Here is a 21,286-nt window from a genome sequence, read left to right on the forward strand (position 1 = left end):
ATGCCACGCCTGGTTTACGCAGGGCTCACCTGTCCGTCTTTCTGTCCAGATTGTTACTGCAGATTCATTAAGTGCAACAAGTGACTGTCGGCCCGGTGTTTCGTTGTTTTCTGCAACACTTAGAAAATAGCCAATGAATAAATCCCCCTCATTTCTTTCGGGAACAGCCCTCCGTCCCTTATTTGCCCTTTACGATGCCTCGTTACCTTGGAAACCACTAACAACATGAAAGTGCTTCGTGAAAAGGCAGAGCTTCAACTAAATCTCAGAAAATTGTGCCGAAACGCCGAGGAAAAACTCCTTGTCAGAAGCGGATGAAAATGTGAATTTTAAGTTTGGTTATCGAGCAAGCCTTTTTCTTTCTGTGAAGGGATGTTTGAGTCATGTCCCTGAACTCTCGGACCACTAAAGTTAACTACAGGAACAGACCCGCCCAGCCTGTTGTTGCTGTGGAGTCACTCAAGGAAATGCAGGTTTGATCACAATTATCAGTACTGTCGTGATTGTTTTTGATATCTGTAAACTATATCGGTGTATCTCACCGGATGTTTTTTGTTTGTTTGTTCATTTAAGTGCGCACTGTTACCCATCTCAAGCTAAACTGTTACTTTGCTTTCATTCAACTTTGGACACATGTAAAAACACATTTCTCTTTCTCCCCGATCCCAGTCTGCTCAACTATAATTCAGTTTCTACAATGATTATGCATATGTTCCTCTAATAATATATATTTTTTGAGCTCGTTTGTCTAATTGTGAACCAAAAGCTCATGTGTTATCTCTAACCAATCGAATGTTGTATATTTTATCTTTGCAAACATTTAAACTTTGCACAAAGACAAAAACTGGGAATGCCACAAATAATAAGTTGTTGACATATTCAAAGACCAGCTGGTTTTCCATCCAATAAATATAATAATAAATAACGTTATATTATATAATACATTGACTCATTCATAGGGAGGAATGAGGATGAGTTGTAAGAGTGAAACTTTACACCACAACTCCCTTCTCCCTTATGTGAAAACAAAAAGACAATGATTAAAATAATCCACACTTCATTTTCAACTCCCGAAGCCCTTCTGATAATTGCTCTGAGATCCACTACAGTATTAAGACTCACTGGCCTCTAAGCAGTAGTCAAAAATAGCAGTTGCACAACATGCTGTAGGCACAATGTGTTGGCTGTATTATGAGCCTCAGTCCACTAGATGGTGGGGTGTTCATAGTGTAATGTCTGTAAAATTAGCCTCAGGGGGTTGGATGAAGAAGACAGCTGAACTGTCAAATATAAAGAATTTGTTGTACATCTATTTTTCATAATTCATGTGGAACTCTGTCACTATTAAAATTATGGACTTCTGTCTTTGGTAAGTTAATTAATTTAAAACCCAGAAATCAACCCTTTCACTTAAAGGTGCTCACACTGATTTCAGATTAACCAGTTGCACCATCATAACGATCAGGATTAAATGGGGGGTGATTAACATGAGTGTAATTTATTGAAAGATTTTGGTTTTAGTAGTTGGTTATTTAATATATGTATTCTCTGTTTTTTGTTTTGTCTATTAAGTTCCTCTACATTTACTTGAAGCAAAACGTTTTAAACAGGTATTGGAAGAAATATCAAATTGCATTGCTTCATTATCACTTAAATGAAAGTGCAGTCTTAAATGTTGCACTTTATAGGCTACTACAATATAAATGTCCAATGAATATGTAGAAAACACAAGTTTACTGCCTCTGAGAGGCCACATAGAGCAATAGCAGTTCATCAGTTGTAACTGTGTAATTGGACCCCAGAGGGGTTAGAACCAAGTAGTCAACCATAAAATGAGAAATAATTCAAGTAGAGATGCAGAGTCCTCACAGCTGTTTTGATGGTGACATTTTGAGCCACAGATTTGTTTAAGCTATCTATGTCTGAGTCGCTGTGAGTATTCTCTGGAAAAACAGTGGACCTTTTTCTCTCTCTGTCTTTCAGCTCTCACCACCCTCCTCATTTATAATTTAGAGTCACTCTCCTGTTTCATGGCAGCTCAGAACCAGACAGTTCAACAGAAAATCAGTCATGGCTTGGTGAAAAATTGATGACCTGACCACTTTTAAATGCAAAACTTTGCAATCACTTTCTTCAATATCAAACCGCCAGTCAGCTCCTTGTGGAGAGTTGTGCTCCTCATCTGCTGGGTGCCACAGTAAAAGCTAATGGAATTTAATATTAATTGGTGGGGGTCTATGGAATTGTGTGTATGTGTGTGTGCATGCCTGTATACTCCCTGGGTGCTTAATGTTTCCCCTGGAACTAATGTTTATTTTCATTACAGTTTAATCTTTTCTTGTTTTTCCGGATTATACGTTGAAACTATAAAATGTCACAAAAAATTAGAGCCCAAAGTGGCATTTACAAATTGTTTGTTTTATCCAGCTGCAAATGGTATTCAGTTTGCAATCATATACAATGAAGAAAAAAAAAGAAACAAATAATCACTTTGGAGAGAGCTACAATAAAAGAAAATGTTTTTTATTTCTGCATGATAAATAAATAATCTCAATAGAGTTAAATACAGCACTGCATAAGTGTTGGAACATGCTACATGCAGTCATCGAGCGTCAAGCCTTATTCATGCTTAAACTTCGTTGTTCCCACATTAATTTTATTTTCAGGCAAAAAGTGATAAGAAAATAAAGAGGAAAACAAACAACCAGTGCAATTATGACACACATACATAATAGAATAACAAAAGCACCATTATATTCATCCTCTATAGCTGAAACTGTGAGTGCCGTCACTACATTAATAGTTTAATTTAGCATAAACTGGTAATGTATACAATGTTAAAAGAGGTGTTTAGTGCGTGAGATCTGTTGCCCTTTAAAAGGGTGACACATTTCTGATGTAGAACTTTTTAAATTTCACAGTGATGCACCACACTGTGTATTTGATCAATTGTATTTGCTCTATCTGCATTTTCAGAGGTTATATCTGAGTGTTTCCCCACTCATACTGTATTTCAATGTATCAATAACCGATCCTGTCCACCCCCACCCTCCATGTCTCTCCATCCTATTGTTGTGATAGACTTGTAAGGTGAGAGCAGCACCTTAATAATTGCCTTGCCGACAGGAGGTCATCCAACACCACATTATCTGGTTAGCAGTCCCCTTCTAGGAGCAACGCTCTCATAATTTCAGGGCAGTAACCTTTCTCACATAGCAAATAAGAAGGCTGATTGCTCACATACTGTAGCAAAGCCACTTGTTCCCTGTCTTGTCTTCTTTGTCGGAAGCCGTTATTCTCTAATGTCATGAAAAGCAAAGCCAATTAAGAGGCTGGAATGACTTGAAAAGAAGTGTCAGTGTGAAAGGCCAATAACGACTATGCTGCATTTTAAACCAGACTATCAAAACAAGGTAAGGTGACCCAAGAGTTCTGAAGTTACAGACAACTTGGCTACTTGACTATCTGCTTTGGTCAAATGTAATTCATCATTCATGTGTGAGGATTCAGTAAACAGCTGATGTGTTTGGATCATGTGCCTGGTAGAAAGCTAACGTCTGACAGCCTATTTGACAATGTGTTAGTGTACTAAAACACGGAGCAATAACAACTGGTTCTATTTGCCAAAAGCCTCAGTCTGGTACATCGGAGAAAGATAACATCCAGTTGTTGTTGCCGCTCTGAAAATGTCCGAGCATTATGAATCTGACACAACATTTAGTTTGATTAAAATCTAAGTTGTGACATTGGGGGGATAAATCCAGAAACTGAACATCTCTGTTATCATCCAAATGACATTTTTACACACAAAAAAGTGACTAGCATTTGTGTGCTTTGATCCTGACGTACTGTAACATCGAAAGTAAAAAAAAAATATATTTAAGAGGAATGAGATAGAAGAGCCGCAGATCTAAATATTTGTGAAATCACTGTACTTAAAATGAGGACCAAATGATTTAATTATTCACGAAAAAACTTGTGAAATAACTGATTGTAAAATTGTAACTTTTTGCTGCTACTGGTTCAAAAAAAAGAAAAACCTACCTTATAAATGGTTCTGGGTGAATTGTCCTTATATTGTTACTTTGCCGTATTTGCTAAATTTAGTCCTCAGCTCAGGTTCTTGTGTGATCATTTATACAGTCTGTTATTCGGTGAGATAACCGAGAAGGTGGGTCTGTATCAGCTCGTTACAGAAGCCACTCTTCAGCCCTTATTTGCGCTGGTTTTCCCCTTATATTACATCACAGCGAAAATTGACAGCTATGGTTCGCCTTGCTACCCTACCCTGTGAAACGGTGATACCTGAATTGTGTGCCTCTTGTGAGTCTGTGTGTGGAATCCCGTACGCGAGTTCATGAGTGTACACTGTGTGTGTACATACACGTCTGTGTGTGTTTCTTTCTGCATACGTTTCTAGAGTTTCTGTGTATTTACCTCCATCTATGAGGCTTTTATTTTAAAAGTGAGTGTATGAAGCATCCATGTGTACAGCCCACAAACTGCCTGTGTTTTTCAGTTTATTTGAACTGTTCATGGGGAAATCAAGTCCATCCTGATTGCAGCTGGCTGTCAAAACTCATACACCTTTGACCGGAAAGGCCACAAAACATAAAGCAGGCATAGCTTGAGCTCAGCTGTCTGAGTGGTTACAACTTGATATGGCTAACTCTTGGAGGCTGAGAGCAGACTGTGCCCTGTGCCTATGCAGATGTGAAAGTGATAGCAGGTTATAGAGAAGATATAGAAGGGTTGAGTTGGAGAGGTGAGGGACTGTCATGTTGCAGGTCTGGAGACAAACGGTCTCCAAGGTCATTCAGGTAAGAGAAATCATGCGGCACAACAACAGTTGTGTTGTTTGTTATTGTGTTTGTCATTTTAGGTTTCTATCCCATTTCAGCATCACATTTGCTGGAGTGTGACTTCAAATCAAATGGCCAAAACTATCTGTAAAACTTCTGCTTTGACTTTGCCTGAGTGTTATTTCGACTCTAGAGGATTTGGATTGAAATTGATACGATTTATCACAGATGTCAAAGTGTCCTGTTGCACTTTTTTTTTTTGTCACAACTGTTTTCTCTTGAATTTCAAAAGCCACAGTTTGTTTATGAAGGGGATTGTCAGTCTTGCAGTAGCTTATCTCAGGCTGCGGCTTTGTTTGCTTCTCAAAGCTATTAATGTTGTAGCTGTTATTACATGGCTCTGTCAGTGCTGGCTTATGACTCTGTGTTATAGAATTACTAAACGAGGATGTGTGCATCTGTCTGTCAGTGTTGGAGGCTGCTACTGTTGGTGAGTGTAATTTTGAGTGTTTTGTGCATCGCATTCAGCGCTGACTTAAATCTGCTTGTTTGAATAATCGGCTCCACACTGCATTGTGTCTGCGATGTTTGTGTGTGCCCTGAAGACCGACTTGGCTGTTCTTACAATTTAGAATAAGGCCGAGAGAAGGTGTGGAGTGGCTGGTCGCCCAGCAACTGTTGGCTTGGCATGCTCTTTTTATGGTCGAACTATGATGTGTGTGCTTGTCTGTATATAATGTACGTGTGTCTCCAGAGACTTTAGCAAGGTCGATATGGTTCATTGTCAGAGGTCTGCAATTGTTGATAGAAACCTCATTGAAATATGTAAATAAATGTCTCTCCTTTAATGTAACAATAAAGATGAATTTAAAAAAAACAAAAAAACACATTAAATATTTTTGGATGCAAACTCCAAGACACCTGCTCAGCATTGCAGAATATTTCACATTTGGTCAAATGTCAAATGTGAAAATTGATAACACTGAAATGAGACCAGCAGTCTACAAATGACACTGCTGAAACTGCATACGTCATGCATACGTGAATCTGTTTTCATGATGAACCCTAACAGAAAAAAACACATGAATTTCACGTGTGCAAAACTCATGCAATCACATGTGACCACATACTCTACACATGTGGTTGTGCACATGTGAAACAAGTATTTTGCCCATTGAAAACAAATGGTGTTGGAACATTTTCATGGTGTAATGTGTGAAGCCCATGTAGATTCCCATGTGAAAACTGTTCCACATACTTTATTCATGTTATCATATGCTGTAACATGTGGTAAACATGTGTTATACACGTGATCGCATGTGTCCCACATGGGAAAGATTGGAAACTTGTATTTTTTTTGGAAGGAAAGATATGCTTTACAGCAGTATCATATTAGAAGCCTTAAATTGATACAAAGGCTGTTTTCATTAGGCGTCATTAAAAGTTGTTTGTGAGTTAAGTGATTGAACTGTGTGAAGTCAGAGTCGCTTTCAAGCCTATAATTTTGTTGTGCTTTGCAACAATTCTGTTATCTGCTGAAGTGACCTGTGATTTTCAGCCACTGGTAGTTTGTTGGTACTTGACAGATGTTACCACGATGTTTTAGAAAGTTAATAACACTTCAGACTTAGCGGGTGATGCAGGTGTGCTGCAGGTGGACACGATGTGGGCTCTGTAGAAAAAAAGTCATTTGCCTTGTTTCCCTTTACAAACTTGCACGTCAGTGTGACTACTTCCTGATTTTTTTTTTAAAGCTGCTAATAGGCTAATGTGTTGCTGCTCTCACTATGTTGACACCCACAGCTTGTGAGATTGTTGGCATCCTCCTTCTCACCCATGGCATCACATGGCCGGCCCTCCAGGCTCTGACTAATTAGAACCTATACCTTCGCTCTTAACTACTGTCAATTGTAGTATATATAGAATTGTCCCTTCTGTATTTAAGTCCAAGTTGTGATTCCTGTCTGTTACTTGCATATTCTGGTAGTCACGTTCTTCCTCCCTGTATTTCTTTTTACTTATAATCCAAAATCTCTTCCTTCACCTTTCTTCGTATTCAGTCAGTTTATTTTGTCACTCTGTTTCTCAGCTCCATCCGTTGTCTGTTTTTCCTGTTTCTTTTTTCTTCTACTGCTTCATCGCAGCCTGTCTATTTTTTAATTAGACATCTTTTTCACCTCTTTATGTTCATTTTCATGTCTTGTTCAGTGTCGGATCTGGTCTACTATTAAAAACCTGCCACATCTGTTCTTTCCCATATGAAGATTCACCCAGGTTGCTTGAATATGCAGTGCATCTTGTATATACTACAAACCATCTGCTTCAGTTGGCATAAATGACATGCATTTGAGAATAAAGCTGCATAACAGTAAAGTTACTGTTTTATAATGTACATATAAACACTAAATGTGTTCTTAAAACACAAAAAAAGAGAGAGAACAGATGACATGGAGACAAAATTGATCACTTATTATGTCATTCTCAGTGTTAAAATTTAATCCAGTTGTTAAAAACTGTCGAAACGAGACCAGTACATAAAAGAGCTGGCTCTCAAGTGTTGTATTTTTGACAGCCAGCCAGTCACAGAAGAATGTTTTCAGCTTTGTCTTAGCAGTGAACCTTTTAAAAAGATGGTCTGACCACAGTGACGTCAATGCAAGAGGTATTTTAAGCCAGAAAGAACTATTCCTGCCATTTCCTGTTTAAATTCTCGACAGAAAAAAGGAAGAGTAAATGAGAGAATATGTATGCACCCTGCAGCCAACACACTGCAGCACCAGGTTTAATTTAATTTATTGGGTGACCTTGTTCCTGTGTTACTAAGCAGCAGAACCTGGCAACCCTTTGTGGTTAATTTTGCTGTCCCACCATACGAAACGCAAACCATCGCCTGTAGTAAACGGGCTATGTTGTCAGTTAATCCCTTTCAACTATGACCCCTGAGTTTTTATGTATCTGAATGGGTACCAAGAGTCACAGGAGAGATATGGAAGTACTTCTCACGAGTAAAAGGATGAAAGTGAAGCTGTGGATTTGAAATTCTTGACGGAATACTAACACCTGTTTTTGGAATTTTGTGGAGCTATAGTCGAAGTGCAGAATAATTTGCATTGATGGAATATTGAGGATTATTTATTCCAGAATTTTTGTTATACTTCTTCATTGACTGTAACTGCAGTCAAATTCTTTTAATGGATGTTTTTTTTAAATGATGTCTGAGCCAACGTTTTGGGCAACAGGAGAGCTTCAATCACCGGTCAATACCAGCAGCCTCATCACATCATACCAAGTATGTAGAGTATAATTTCATGGCTTTATGCTGTGTTTGGTCATGGCTGAACTTCAATCAACTCAGAATGAGAGTTTTCTTTGAAAAGCATTACATGCAGTACTTAATCAACACTAAGTAGATGTATGTTACAGTTTTATTCAACTTAACTCGACAAGCCATCGTAATATTGATTAAAATTGTCTATATATTCTGTTTAGCAAAAGTTGAAAGAGGAGCGTGAAGCTAAGCGGGCCCAGCTGGATGGAAGACATGACTACATCCTCAGTATCGTGGCTTCATGTCTGGGACTGGAGAAAGCTGATGTGGAGGATGCTATTCTGGAGGGGAATCAGGTATTTTACACACAAGCTTTCTCCCAGATTTTGTTGTTGTTGTTATTTTTATAGAAAACTGAAACCAGTGAGGTAGTCTTTGCATAACATTAGAAATTTATATTCTTATTGATACAACATTACTAAAATATATTTTGAGTAAGGTTTGGGTATTAATTTTACTTCAGAGTTTAACCATGGCTGCACTGTGCATCTACTGTATGTGAAGTGCTCAAAAGGGCTACACAGTGTTGAAGTTTCATCTTTCTCAGATTGAGCGCATGGAGAAATTCTTTGTGGCTGACGGTCTACCACACCTCATGCTCTACTATCAGGACCCCGAGCCAGTCGAAGCAGGTAACGTGAAACGTACTCTCACTGTATCAAAAATGAATGAAACGTGTAGATTATATCCAATTGATTGCAATACATTAAGTTGTGGCAATCATACGATTAATTCATTTGAAAGTAATTTCCACAGTACTATGATCACAGTGGGAGGTCAAAGCGGGTTGCCATGATACCTTTTGTTGTTTATGTCTCCGATTCTTTATTTCAGCTACAGCAGCAGCCTCAGCGCCCACCCAGCTAGTTGCTCAGCAGCTTGGTCACAGAAAGAAATCCAAAGTGTTTGTAACAGATGGGAGGGATGTGGCACTGACCGGAGTGTGTGTCTTCTTCACCCGAGCCGACATGTCAAAGGCGATCTCCTCTGAAAACATACACAGAGTGAGTCCGTTTCTACTGTTTTGGGAAGTGAAGGTTGATCAGGGTTTAGAAATAAAGCAAAACTGTGTCATTAAGCTTATTTATTTACAAACACAAAGTCAACCAGGACTGTCCCTTTTTGTGGACATTTTGGCCAGGAGTAAACTTTTATCCAGTCACTTTGCATGATTGATTACAATTTATCAACAAAACACATTAAATGAATGGAAGTTACAGTGACTGCCCATTTGTGTGATAGTGTCCATCCACTAAAACAGCTTCTTTACCCCAGAGCTAGTGAGACAGTGGAGGGGTCGGTGGGTGGTTGGGTCTGTGGAGGAGGGGGGGGTGGAGGGTCAGCGCTGTGATACCGCAGGCAGTGCTGGCAATTGATTCTTGCTGATAACCTGCTGTCTGCAGCAAAGCTAATCGCCACCACTAATAATAGGTCATGTTTTCTACAAGACACTCACAGCAAGCGAGGAGGAGAGGCCAATGTGTGTGTGTTTGTTTCTGTTATAAAGAGAGAGAGAGAGAGAGAGAGAGAGAGAGAGAGAGAGCTTGTGTGTACATGTCCATTGCTGTGCAAGAGAGCATTCTACACTATTTGTGCAATGTGTCATATAGTTTCTTTATCCCTTCTGAAAAGCTGAAACATGATGCTTGTTGTCCCCCCACCCCCCCACACACACACAAACATTGTAAACTAGGACGGTATCTACTGCTGTGCTCGGGTCAGAATATGAACCATTTAGTCTGAGCCTAACTGTCAAGATTTTAATGTCAAAAATCTGTGCATGTGGTAGAGATCGTTGAGTTTACATTTTTTTTTACACTTATGAGTACACTTTTATCTCTTTCCAGGATGTAAATTTCAACATGTTGGACACAACAGAAGTGGGTCTGTTAAAAAGTGTTGAGCAGTTGCTCTCTGAGATCTTCATCCCCACCTTGAGGAAGCTGAACCACGGCTGGGGGGAGCTGGCTAGTCCGCAGGCCAAGGCTGTCAAACAGGATTTCATGTCCTCATTGGATAGCTTTGTGTCTGTTCTGGCTGGAGCACAGGAGAGCCTACAAGAAAAGGTAGGAAACCGACACCGTCACTCATCAAGGATGGGTAAACAAAAGCAGCCCACAACCAAGATGACCAAATGACCAAACAGAAAGCTAATTTAAATATTTGTGCAGACATCACACCAATACTTGGGAACTTACAAAAACACATAAAACATATGATTATTTGTTATTAATAAAGACTGTTTGAACATGTTTGTTTGCACGCCAGCATGTTTTATTAAAGCTGTAAGACACTCAGTAAGAGCACAACAGAATGCTGTGCATCTCTAAAATAACTACATTGCCTGTATTTGATGCATGAACAAAGTTAATGTCTAAAATCCTTCCTTTGAACACACAGTCACGTCCACAGACAAATACCCAGATATCCCAGAAAAAAATAAATCCTGTTGTGGCTTGCCTCTAGGTTACCTTGAAAGAATGTGACACATTTGACTTGCGGGTGCTGAAAGGCCCATCAGACTACACGGCAGCAGCCAACAGCACGGAGACCACAGAGAAGATAGAGGCCACCATGAAAGTCTGGATCAAACAGATAGAACAGGTAAGAACGTATCCTCAAACATATCAAACGTATGATGCCGTCTTCCTCCATGTCGTGCAGAGCAGACTTTTAAAAGAGAATTTATTCAGAGATTAAAGTTATCTTTTTAATGTGCAGTTATTAGGTGAAGCTGACCAGGTCAAGTGCAAGACAGAAATGTGACTGGATATGTGCTAAATATTTCATGAAGCTGGAGCAACATTCTCAATGCATGTTCAATCCCAAGGAAAAGCATAGTACATATTTTGATCATATATTCATGTCTAATTCAGGCATAGCTGAATAAAATATTTGGCAGCACACATAGTATATAATTATACACAATAAATTAAATAATAATGTTATGTTTTCAATGAGATTTTTGTTAACTTGATATATTTTATATTTCCATACATACATTTAATGAGCCAAATTAAGTCTAGGTCATTCATACATGATTACCACAATAAAATGGCCAAATAGAATGTGTTAAATTCCAAACTACAGATATGACTGACCAGTGGGTAGATATAAAGTACTTCTATTCTCCAGGTTCTAGCTGAGAGTGACCAGCTTAGAAAGGAGGCGGATGACCTTGGTCCTCGGGCTGAGCTGGACCACTGGAAGAAACGCATGTCGCGCTTCAACTACCTTCTGGACCAGCTCAAGAGCCCCGATGTCAAGGCCGTACTGGGTGTTCTCCTGATGGCCAAATCTAAGCTCATAAAGGTCAGAAATGATGGTCACTCACAGCTGCTAGGTCTTAGTGGCTATAACACTATTTTGCTGCTCAATAGGGGAGAATTTTGATCCTGCCTGAATCTCTTCTGTTCATCATTTCAGTGTTTCATGATATGAGCATGATGTTTTTATAACAAATTCTCCAAGTAAAATGTTTAGGACTGTAATGTTCAGCATGATGCAGTTTTACATTAAATGTAATAAGAGTTTGTTTGGTTTAGTCATGGCGGGAATTGGACACTAGAATCACTGATGCAGCCAATGAGGCCAAAGACAATGTCAAGTACCTCTACAGCCTGGAGAAGTTCTGTGACCCTCTCTACAACAGTGACCCTGTAAGAAAAGCACTTTAATCTCTTTAAAGATGAAATGTCTGCTGCATTCAAAACAAACCAAATATATCCATGTGGAAGTTATATAAATGTGACCCAAATGTGCAAGTACATGTGATTACAATGTACAAACAGGCCCAAGCTGTAATGTATGTTTCACCCCAGGTGTCAATGGTGGATGCGATCCCAGGACTGATCAATGCTATCAGGATGATTCACAGTATTTCTCGCTACTACAACACATCAGAAAAGATTACCTCACTTTTTGTGAAGGTAAGGGACGCTGCTATTCTGCAACAATGACTAAAATGTTGTATTATGATCAACAATAGGATTCAGCAAAGGTGCTTACAGTCAGAATATTCTCTTCATTTGAACCCAGAGAGCTGTAATTTAGATTTTTGTTCATGAACGACTAAAATTAAACATTGAAACACTATATTTTTGAATACTGAGGGCACTGCGACATGAACACAGCAGGAACAACGGAAATTATGCACAAAGGGATTTGTGCTTTTTCATTTTTTAACATGCAGATGTACAAATTACAGGCTGGATTTACGAATGAATAGAAATGAACAGAAATGTCAGAATGTTTCATTGGCTGCGTTTTAGCACTCAAAAAAATGTACCCTTGACATCCCTGCTAATGAAAATATGCCCAGTATTTTTTTTTTTAAAGTTTGTTTACATGTATAAGCTCAAATTGTTTTGGGGTAATAAACAAGTTCAATGCACATCTTTATTTCACTGTACCCATCTGCTACATATTCACAGGTGACAAACCAGATGATCACAGCCTGCAAGGCCAACATCACTAATAATGGCTCTAATTCCATCTGGGACCAGCCTCAGCAAGTTGTTGCTGACAAAATCAAAGCTGCAATCCATCTCAACCAGGTACTGGATACAGCTTATTGGAAAAATATTCCATTTATAATGTAAATCATGTATCTTCTCTCTTATTTTTCATGTTGACTTTGTCACCAAACGTGTTTTAGCACATTGTAGCTGTCTTCATTTGTAAAATAGGTACATTTTAATCAAACAAAAGGACAGTATAGTTTTTTTATTTTTTTTATTTTTTTTTTACAATATGTGCGTATGGTTTAAAAGGTATAAACATTTGTTTTCCACAGAAAACACGTTATAATGTGTCATAATTAGATATTTAGTTGAAAGCCTCTATCTTCCTGATGCAAGAAAACATGGGGAATGGTGGAAAAAAAATGCCATTTCTATGATAAAGAAGGGAAGCAAAGTTACTTTTCAACCAACAATCGCTACCACTCTTATATGATTGGTGTATGAAAATGACCAGTTGTTTATGTCCAACTGTGTGGTTCAGGAGTACCAGCGGTGTTTCCATAAAACCAAGGAGAAGCTGGAGCAGACTCCCTCAGAGAGACAGTTCGACTTCAGTGAGATGTACATTTTTGGGAAGTTTGACACCTTCCAGCGACGACTCAACAAGATCCTGGAAATGTTTGGCACCATTTCCACCTACTCTGCGCTGCAGGACTCGAAGATAGAAGGACTTGAGACCATGGCCACCAGGTTTCAAGTGGGTATATCATTATATGGCATTGATGTCACAACATTTTGATTGCACAGTTCCATTTACTGATGAAAGGCCACTGCTAGCCAGCTCAGCCTGTATTTCTCCTGCCATCTATAGAAGTTTAATGTGTTGTCAGTGGTTATTAAATGGGAAGCTTTTACAGTGAAGAGAACACATTTTACACCTCCAGTATAACTAATATAGGCCAACAGATTAAATATGAAAAAAGTTGAAATACTGTAGAGTTCTCATGAGAATGACTTTGAAAAGTCTGAAATGTCATTATGAAAGTAAATAATTAAAAAAAAAAAAAAAAAAAAATGCTTATATGAAATCTGCCTATATGGATGACTCAGATGGATGATTTCTTGATTTTCTAAACACGTGACTTACTGGGGATCACATAGGATGTATAAAAGATTCAAAAGAAATAATCGAAAGAGGCTTTTCAAACATTCAAGACATTAAAAGTTAAAATGTCCGTGCAGCTCAGGAAATTTCAGAAAGTGAGTTTGTTAACAAAGAGCTTTAGGCTGTACAATTAATTTGAGAGGGTCAGATTACTGTCTTTATTTCCTGTTTTAATGTTGTGTAAAATAGTTCTGTTTACCAAATCAGACTGTACTGATTTTAATCACAGAAAATAAGACTTAAATTCAGCAAACACGCATCACATTGTCTGTAATTGGCATGTTGACTTTTTCCCTTGAGAGTATACTGATGTGAGCTGTCTGTTTGTTTCCGCTTCCTTGGATGTACAGACTGCAGACATGCAGGGAAAATGGGAGGTAACGTCTTACTCACTGTGGTCTTCAATTTTTAGCAAAGCATGGCCCATTTCTATAGCTGACAGCATGCAGTGTTAGAATTCTCATGTATGAATTTTACCACTGTACATATCACTTAATAACAATGTGATAATACTAACTGCATGGAAACAAACTCCAAAATGTGTGTTGTTGTTGTCATTTACCCATTTTTGTGCTGACGATACCCTCTTGCCAGCAGCCAAACTGCAAACCAGGCTTTTGACAACCTGCATACTGTATGCATTTAATTCCACAAAGGCATGTGCCACTGACGTTCCCAATATGACTCATGCTTTGCTTTGGAATTTGGATTTATGGAAAGTTTTCCGATAGATTTAGCTGAACATCTTGCTCTTTTACGAAAAGAAAGCTTTTCATTCCTTGAAAAACAAACCCACCATACTGTCTACATTCGATCAGCAATATCCTTTACATCATGTTGATGCCACTCCCCTCAAACCACTGGACCCCGTCTACCGCAGTGCTATTCAGTTTATTACTGCAGACAGCTATCATACTCACTTAACACTGTGAGTTACGTGAAAAGGTTGGATGGCCATCGCTAGCATCAAGAAGGCATCAGCATATCTGTGTCTTCATCTGTAAAGCATTGCTCTGTAAATGTTCAGCATATTTAACATCTTTAGTGGAGTTAATAACCATAACCACAGATCATCAATTCTTAACGTTTCTGTTAGTAAGCACCTTAAAACTGGCTTAAAGTTGTAGACACTCTGAGGGACTTTAGTTTCTAATACTGTTTATGACTGTTACAATTAGTGTGATCATGAGTGATTGAGTCACTCAGCAGAAGGGCTTCAGCAGAAGAACAGGATTAGGCAGATTTTAAGATGCTAAACTGAATAACCAGAATACATCCTTCAAAAAAAATAAATAACTGGCATGCATGTGTGTCTGTATGTCTGATTGTTTGTTTGTGTGTTAGGCTATTGTGCTAAACATGAAGAAAAAACACTACAGTTTCCTAGACCAGAGAAGAACGGACTTTGATGTCGACTACGAGGAATTCTGCAAAAGCACCTCTGAGCTTCATGTAAGTTAATTTCAGATACAGGTAATTAGTTTGCTTTGTGTATATTGTACAATACAGTTAATGGGGTAATACTACACAGACATTGATTAAACATCTGCTTTGTAACATATAGTCCATCTGCTAGTGAGAATGATAAAGGCACGTTCCTAAGAGAAAACTAAGAGTCAAGCTTAATGTATACAAAACCGCACTTGATGTTGAGAAAAGAAGAAAACATCTGTGGCTAAACCTCATTATACTGTGGTAGATCGGGGTGTTGTGTTTATTTGTGTTTAAAGTTTCACTCCACTGTCACTTTTGTCAATATAGTTATTATTGTTGGTGTTTGTGTTTCCAGAATCAGCTGAAGAGTTTCATGGATAGCACTTTTGAAAAAATTCAAAACACAGAAAGAGCTCTGAATGTGCTGAAACAATTTGAAAGGTAACTCAATGTTAACCACTTATTATTATTATAAAATATTCACCACAGCTTCTCATAGTGTCTCTGTCCTGTGTCATAGGCTTCGCTGTCCTACCACATTAATTGACTGTGACATGAATAAAACTTGGCCTTAAAATAAACAATTGTTGGAATACTGTTATAGTTTATTCCATGAACATCTCATGTATTTCATTTTTCTAACATTGGTTGTCTATTTTTGAATTCTAATGAGATGCAACGACTTGTATTTTTGGACTATATAAAAACAGACTGGGCATCCCGGATCTTGGCATTGATGAGAAGTATCAGCGCATTCTGCAGAATTATGGCCGAGACATCGAAATGGTGTCCCGCATCTACATGAAGCAGAAACTGGACCCGCCGATCGGCAGGGACCTGCCCCCAGTGGCGGGTCGGATCATGTGGGCTCGGCAGCTGTACAGCCGAATCCAGACTCCCATGGATCTCTTTCAACAGGTAATACTGAATTTGGAACTTAGTTTGGCTGGGCCTAGTTTTTGTTTGTGTTGGTTTATAGTAAAATTATCAGTGTGGTTTCCTTCCAAGTTATACAGTACCTTAATTCTTGCATAGCATCCAGGAGTTCTTTCCACACCAGAGGCAAAGAGGATCATCAGGAACTTTAACAGGGTAGCAACAGTCCTGTTGGAGTTTGAGATGCTATACCATCACAGCTGGATGAAAAAGGTAACAAGAGAAACATAACATGGATTAGGAAATTAATTACATTAAAATAATATCATTTATTTGTCGTAGACATTTTTTACACAGGAGCATGCATAAAAAAATACGAATATCTATAGTCTCAGAGATACAACATGCATATGGGACAAACATGAGTGTGTTTTCTCCCCTCTTTTTCACACCTTTTTCCTCCTGATCCCAACACCTCTCCAATCTCATCTTTCCACAACCCTCACTTAACTCCCTGATCCACCTTAATGCACCCTACACAGATGGAGGATGCCAGGGTGGGCCTGCAGGCCTCTCTGCTGGTCAGGTCTCCAGAGGCAGGGGGTCTCTTTGTGAACTTTGACCCGGAAATTATGACCCAGATTAGAGAGGCAAACTGCATGACAAGGATGAGTTTGGAGATCCCTCCCTTTGCTGCTCTGCTGCAGCAGAAACAGGACATCCTCAAAAAGAACTACAACAAATTACAGGTGAAAATTACACTGGAAATGTATATCAGCTAAAGTCCCATTATGATGAATTAAAACTGATTGTGAATTTATGTATAACTATAAAAGACATGTGTCCTTCACACCTGTACTATATATAATGTGAGTACAGCTGAAATTAAACAGGACCTTTGGATATTATCTTGCTAAGAAAATAATTTCAATTACAGCTTTCTAAATTGAGAAAATCAGTTCAACAGCTTTGCTTACATAACATGTATTGGCATCGATCCCATTTCAGCTCATCCTGAGTGAGAACACCAGAGTGCGGGCAAAGATTCAGATTGCTTTTGAACAGCTGGCCGTGCCGCATGTAGCTAAGGTAAGATGTGGTTAAGGTTGAAATTTAATTTTCTATTATAGTCCATATCCTGCATGTTATTCATTTACTCGGTATAGGTATCAATAAATGTAGATGCTCTGATCCATGATTTATATACTGTTCATCACAAGTGTTAATTACAGCCTCCAATATCAAAACAGATTCATCTGAAGGTAATAGATCGTTTTCGGGGTAGATATTTTTGCTTTAAGGTGCTTTGATGGTTTTTACATATTGCTTATATGGAGTTTACAAAGTATAACAGAAATATGAAAACATTTAAGCTTCCCTGATGGATAAGAGTTAATTTACAAGTATAAATATAAGTCTTAGCATTAGAGGGAAAAAAAACAAAACAGGTCAAAAGATAGTATTTAACTGAACCGTGTGTAATAGGAGAGGGTCTTTGATTTGATACAGAAAGTCCCTGCATTCAATCAAGAAATGGTGTAACTTCATCACTCACTCACTGGCTTCCACTGCGGTCCAGCCAAAAAGAAATGCAAAGGAGGGCCAGACCTGGCTGCTTAAGCAGCTTTACTGTTACAATGTGAGAGAAAGGTCTGTTTCATAGGCTCCATGAAGTCAATCAAAAAACGTTGATTATACAAAGAACATAAAGCACAACACTGTTCCCTGGTTGACATGTTACTTTAGTGAAATTAAGTTTCTTTTTTTTTTTTTTTTTTTAATCACTTTAAACAATACAAGTCCATTTTTACAATACATTTAAAAGAAGATGGGAGCAGAGCAAAGAAGATACCTTGGACAGACTGTAGCATGCTGCATTTTGCAACCTCATGGACAGTCAGCTACTTTTGATTTGTAGTTCAACAGCTTGAAAGGAATTCAGTCTTTTGGGAAATGGAACACAGAAACCTCAGTGAAACTGACCTTGTTGTCTTGTAGTAAATTTGCATAACCCCCCACCCCCACCAAAAACTTACATTTGCGTGTACAACCCGCGTTTGTTGTTCTGGTGGCCCCGCCCCTTCCGGCACGTAACCGACAGGGTGGTGCGAAGTGTTCAGCGTTTCAGTACACTACTTAACACTTCGGCAGAGGAGCAGACAAGTATTACTCAGTCTGTAAGATTACTCAGTTTGCAGTAAAAGTTGTCTTTTCAAAGATTACTTGAGTAAGAGTATCACTGTATCTCATAAAAAAAAGTACTTGATTGGAGACAAACCTATTTAAAAGATAACATGTTGCCTACTTATTTTATTGTATTAGGATGTAACTGACCATATACACATTTTGCTTTCTCAGGTAAGAGTAAACTGGCTAACTTGCGCCTGTATAGTCACTTTATGATTATTGTAAAAAGATCAGGCCCCCTTTTTTTAATTTTTTATTATTATAAATGATTTTAGTGCTATATCAATAGCAATGCTGCTTTATGTTTATACTTTAATGGATTAGTAATTTTAAGGGATTTGATAAACTCAGAATTGTGTCACAATCATTTTTTTCCAACAGTAAACATGTGTCACATGAATCTCTTGATAAATTGCACAGTTCAAAGTGCAGTATCTTCCCATGTATCAATTACTTGACAGGTGGATGAGGCTATACAGCCAGGTTTGACTTCCCTCAACTGGACATCTCTGAACATAGACAAGTATCTCAGCCGCATCGACAAGGCATTGGGTAAGCAAAAAAAAAAAAAATCCAGCGAGATCGATGTCTCACATACTGACATCCTGCAACTCAGCACTGCCTGCGTGTGATAAAATTTGCATTAATGGATTCATGGTATCCTCAGTGCTTGTGCTCTGACAAGTAGCCCTCACATATACTGTACATTTAGTGCCTTTCTACTCATTATTTCTCACTTTGTAAAACTGATCGCATTTCACGTCTCCTTTTCACTTCTTCCAATGCTTACCATTCTCCCCTTCTTTTTTCCTTTTATTCCCTCGATTTCTGTCGGTCTGTGTCTCTCTCTTTCTCTTTTTGACTGCAGTTGACCTGGAGCTGTTGATGGACAGAGTGAACGACTTGGTGGAGTTCAGGATTGACGCATTACTGCGGGAGATGAGCGTATCCATACTGTGTGTTCTGCCAGAGGATGAGCCGGTCACCTGTGAGGAGTTTGTTCAAACCACCAGGGTAAATAAATACAAATACTTGATTCAAATATATCAGTCTTCCCTTTTAAGCCCCTTTTATACAGCTGGTTCAAGGCAGGAGTTTTGCATCATTATTTAAGGATGGGGGGGCATTGTTGTTCCTCCGTTAAGCTGACAGTGGAGATAGTCGCAGAGCTGAAATGCTGGCTCTCACTTTTACACAGATGTCAGAGAGTTGGCATAGCGTGCTGTTGTGTCACATCATGCCTCTGACTCTGGGTCAGAAATCACACACTAGGGCATCATTATTCTGGCTTCGTTTGGTTCAGTTTTAAAAAGCAAAGCCGGCAGTAGTGCAGGATCGCTGTGTAAAACGAGCTGTAAACTTACTAAAACCACTTCTTATTAATGTAATGCCCCTACTCCTTTTGCTGTAAGTTAAAAGATGCTGTGATTACATATCAATTATGTATACAGAGACTTTGATTAACTTCAAACTTTAAAGTACTTCCAAAATGTTTTCTTCTCAAACATTTGTTTTAATTCTCTCAATCAATTAATGAATTAATTACATGAATGATGACTCTTAAGCAGCATCTCGTACTGTATTTATATATGTGTACAGGACCTGTGCATACGACAAGCCCAGAGTCTCCACATTAAGAGCTCACTGGTGGAGGAGGCTGCTAATGAACTGATCAACATGCTGCTGGAGTTCGACCACCATCACAGACAGAAGGTGGAGAAGGTTGAGGGAGAAAGCTGCACCGAGACCAAAACCATCGACCACATTGACAGTGAAGGTATTCTAACATGTTCCTTCCGAGATTCAAGATCAAATAGAATAGGATATAAGGTGCAATGTGATATGCTATTATAGACATGCCTAATATATATATACATATATATCTATATGAAATAGTCTGTCAAGCGGAGCTGTTGCTAAAAGGTGATCATGTTTACAGTAAATGTGTCTTGTCCTCAGGTGAAGATGAACGCCGCTCAGAGGGCAGTCTGTTCTCAAGAAACACGTTGGTCCCTCCTGTTAGCATTGGTCCTTCCTCCCCTTTGGTGAGGAGGAAGAAGAAGAGAGATCTGATGGAAGTGCTGGAGGAAGAAGCCCAGGAGCTGCTCTCCTACTTCAACCACCGCAACATGGATGCCTTGCTCAGAGTGACACGCAACACCCTGGAGATGCTGCGCAAGCGCATACATACCTCCTCACTCCCACATTTCTTAGGTGGGTTTTGTGTAACCCTTTTTTGCTCTAAAAATAAATAATGAAAACGATAAAATATTTTAAATGAAAGCCATAACACTACTTTTGAGTGAGTATTTTGGGATGACACAAAAGTAAAAAATAATGAAATAATGGTACAGTATACTACAGTATTGTTTCTATCAGCTGCGCATTTTCCAACTCCTAAGATAGCTTCTTGTGACTTTTGTTCTACCATAGATACCATAAATTCTGGTTTGTGAAGTCGATTTTTACCCGCTCTGTTCTGAGCTCATAAAATGCCCATCTTTAATCCACATCATCTTGTATCAGAGCTACCTGTCTCTCCCTCTGTAGTTGAGAGTGACTTTCCCAGCCGTGGCAAAAGCAGTGGTCAGCCGGCAATCTTCAGAGTCAACGTGACCCTCTCCATCCCAAACATCGCCATGGTTCCAGCTCTGGAGGAGGTCCAGCAGGCTCTCAACCGGGCTGTCGAGTGTGTGGTCAGTGTCAGCAAAGGAGTCAGCCAGTGGAGCAAAGAGAGGATCTCTAAGGTGGGTTTGATTGAATGAAGGAAGCAATAATCTGTGACAAGTAATGGACTAAAACTTCTGAAGTTTTCCTCATAACTGTAACTAAATAATGACTATTTAGATAACTTCATGGTCTTGTAGTCTACCAAACAACCCCTGAGGTATTTTCTTACATTTGAGTTCCCTTTTGCAGAGAAAAATGAATGATAGACGGATGGCGGCTCTGAAACAAGACACTTCTGAGAGTGAATCAGATGATGGAGCAACAACATACAGGAGCCTGGCTGGTATACATACATTTACAT

General features: G+C 38.9%; 1 protein-coding gene across 1 annotated transcript in view; it reads left to right on the forward strand.

The window, feature by feature from the left end:
* The first annotated feature begins 345 nt into the window (after positions 1 to 345).
* Positions 346 to 21,286, forward strand: part of dnah5 (dynein, axonemal, heavy chain 5) — an 87,258-nt gene continuing 66,317 nt past the window's right edge. The window contains exons 1-24 of the mRNA XM_069693189.1: positions 346 to 473; positions 8,292 to 8,426; positions 8,678 to 8,762; positions 8,965 to 9,134; positions 9,978 to 10,196; positions 10,597 to 10,734; positions 11,266 to 11,442; positions 11,676 to 11,789; positions 11,952 to 12,059; positions 12,564 to 12,686; positions 13,135 to 13,350; positions 14,109 to 14,135; positions 15,103 to 15,210; positions 15,548 to 15,633; positions 15,903 to 16,110; positions 16,228 to 16,341; positions 16,611 to 16,817; positions 17,077 to 17,157; positions 18,717 to 18,807; positions 19,124 to 19,269; positions 19,855 to 20,032; positions 20,215 to 20,469; positions 20,806 to 21,002; positions 21,175 to 21,268. Coding sequence (XP_069549290.1) covers positions 384 to 473; positions 8,292 to 8,426; positions 8,678 to 8,762; positions 8,965 to 9,134; positions 9,978 to 10,196; positions 10,597 to 10,734; positions 11,266 to 11,442; positions 11,676 to 11,789; positions 11,952 to 12,059; positions 12,564 to 12,686; positions 13,135 to 13,350; positions 14,109 to 14,135; positions 15,103 to 15,210; positions 15,548 to 15,633; positions 15,903 to 16,110; positions 16,228 to 16,341; positions 16,611 to 16,817; positions 17,077 to 17,157; positions 18,717 to 18,807; positions 19,124 to 19,269; positions 19,855 to 20,032; positions 20,215 to 20,469; positions 20,806 to 21,002; positions 21,175 to 21,268 — 3,367 coding nt within the window. The 5' untranslated portion in view covers positions 346 to 383. The remainder of the gene's footprint in view (positions 474 to 8,291; positions 8,427 to 8,677; positions 8,763 to 8,964; positions 9,135 to 9,977; positions 10,197 to 10,596; positions 10,735 to 11,265; positions 11,443 to 11,675; positions 11,790 to 11,951; positions 12,060 to 12,563; positions 12,687 to 13,134; positions 13,351 to 14,108; positions 14,136 to 15,102; positions 15,211 to 15,547; positions 15,634 to 15,902; positions 16,111 to 16,227; positions 16,342 to 16,610; positions 16,818 to 17,076; positions 17,158 to 18,716; positions 18,808 to 19,123; positions 19,270 to 19,854; positions 20,033 to 20,214; positions 20,470 to 20,805; positions 21,003 to 21,174; positions 21,269 to 21,286) is intronic.

This window comes from Brachyistius frenatus, unplaced genomic scaffold (assembly GCF_029030835.1).
Source record: "Brachyistius frenatus isolate BFR_SWC_R1_liver_20210118 unplaced genomic scaffold, ASM2903083v1 Contig_14, whole genome shotgun sequence".
Lineage (NCBI taxonomy): Eukaryota > Metazoa > Chordata > Actinopteri > Embiotocidae > Brachyistius > Brachyistius frenatus.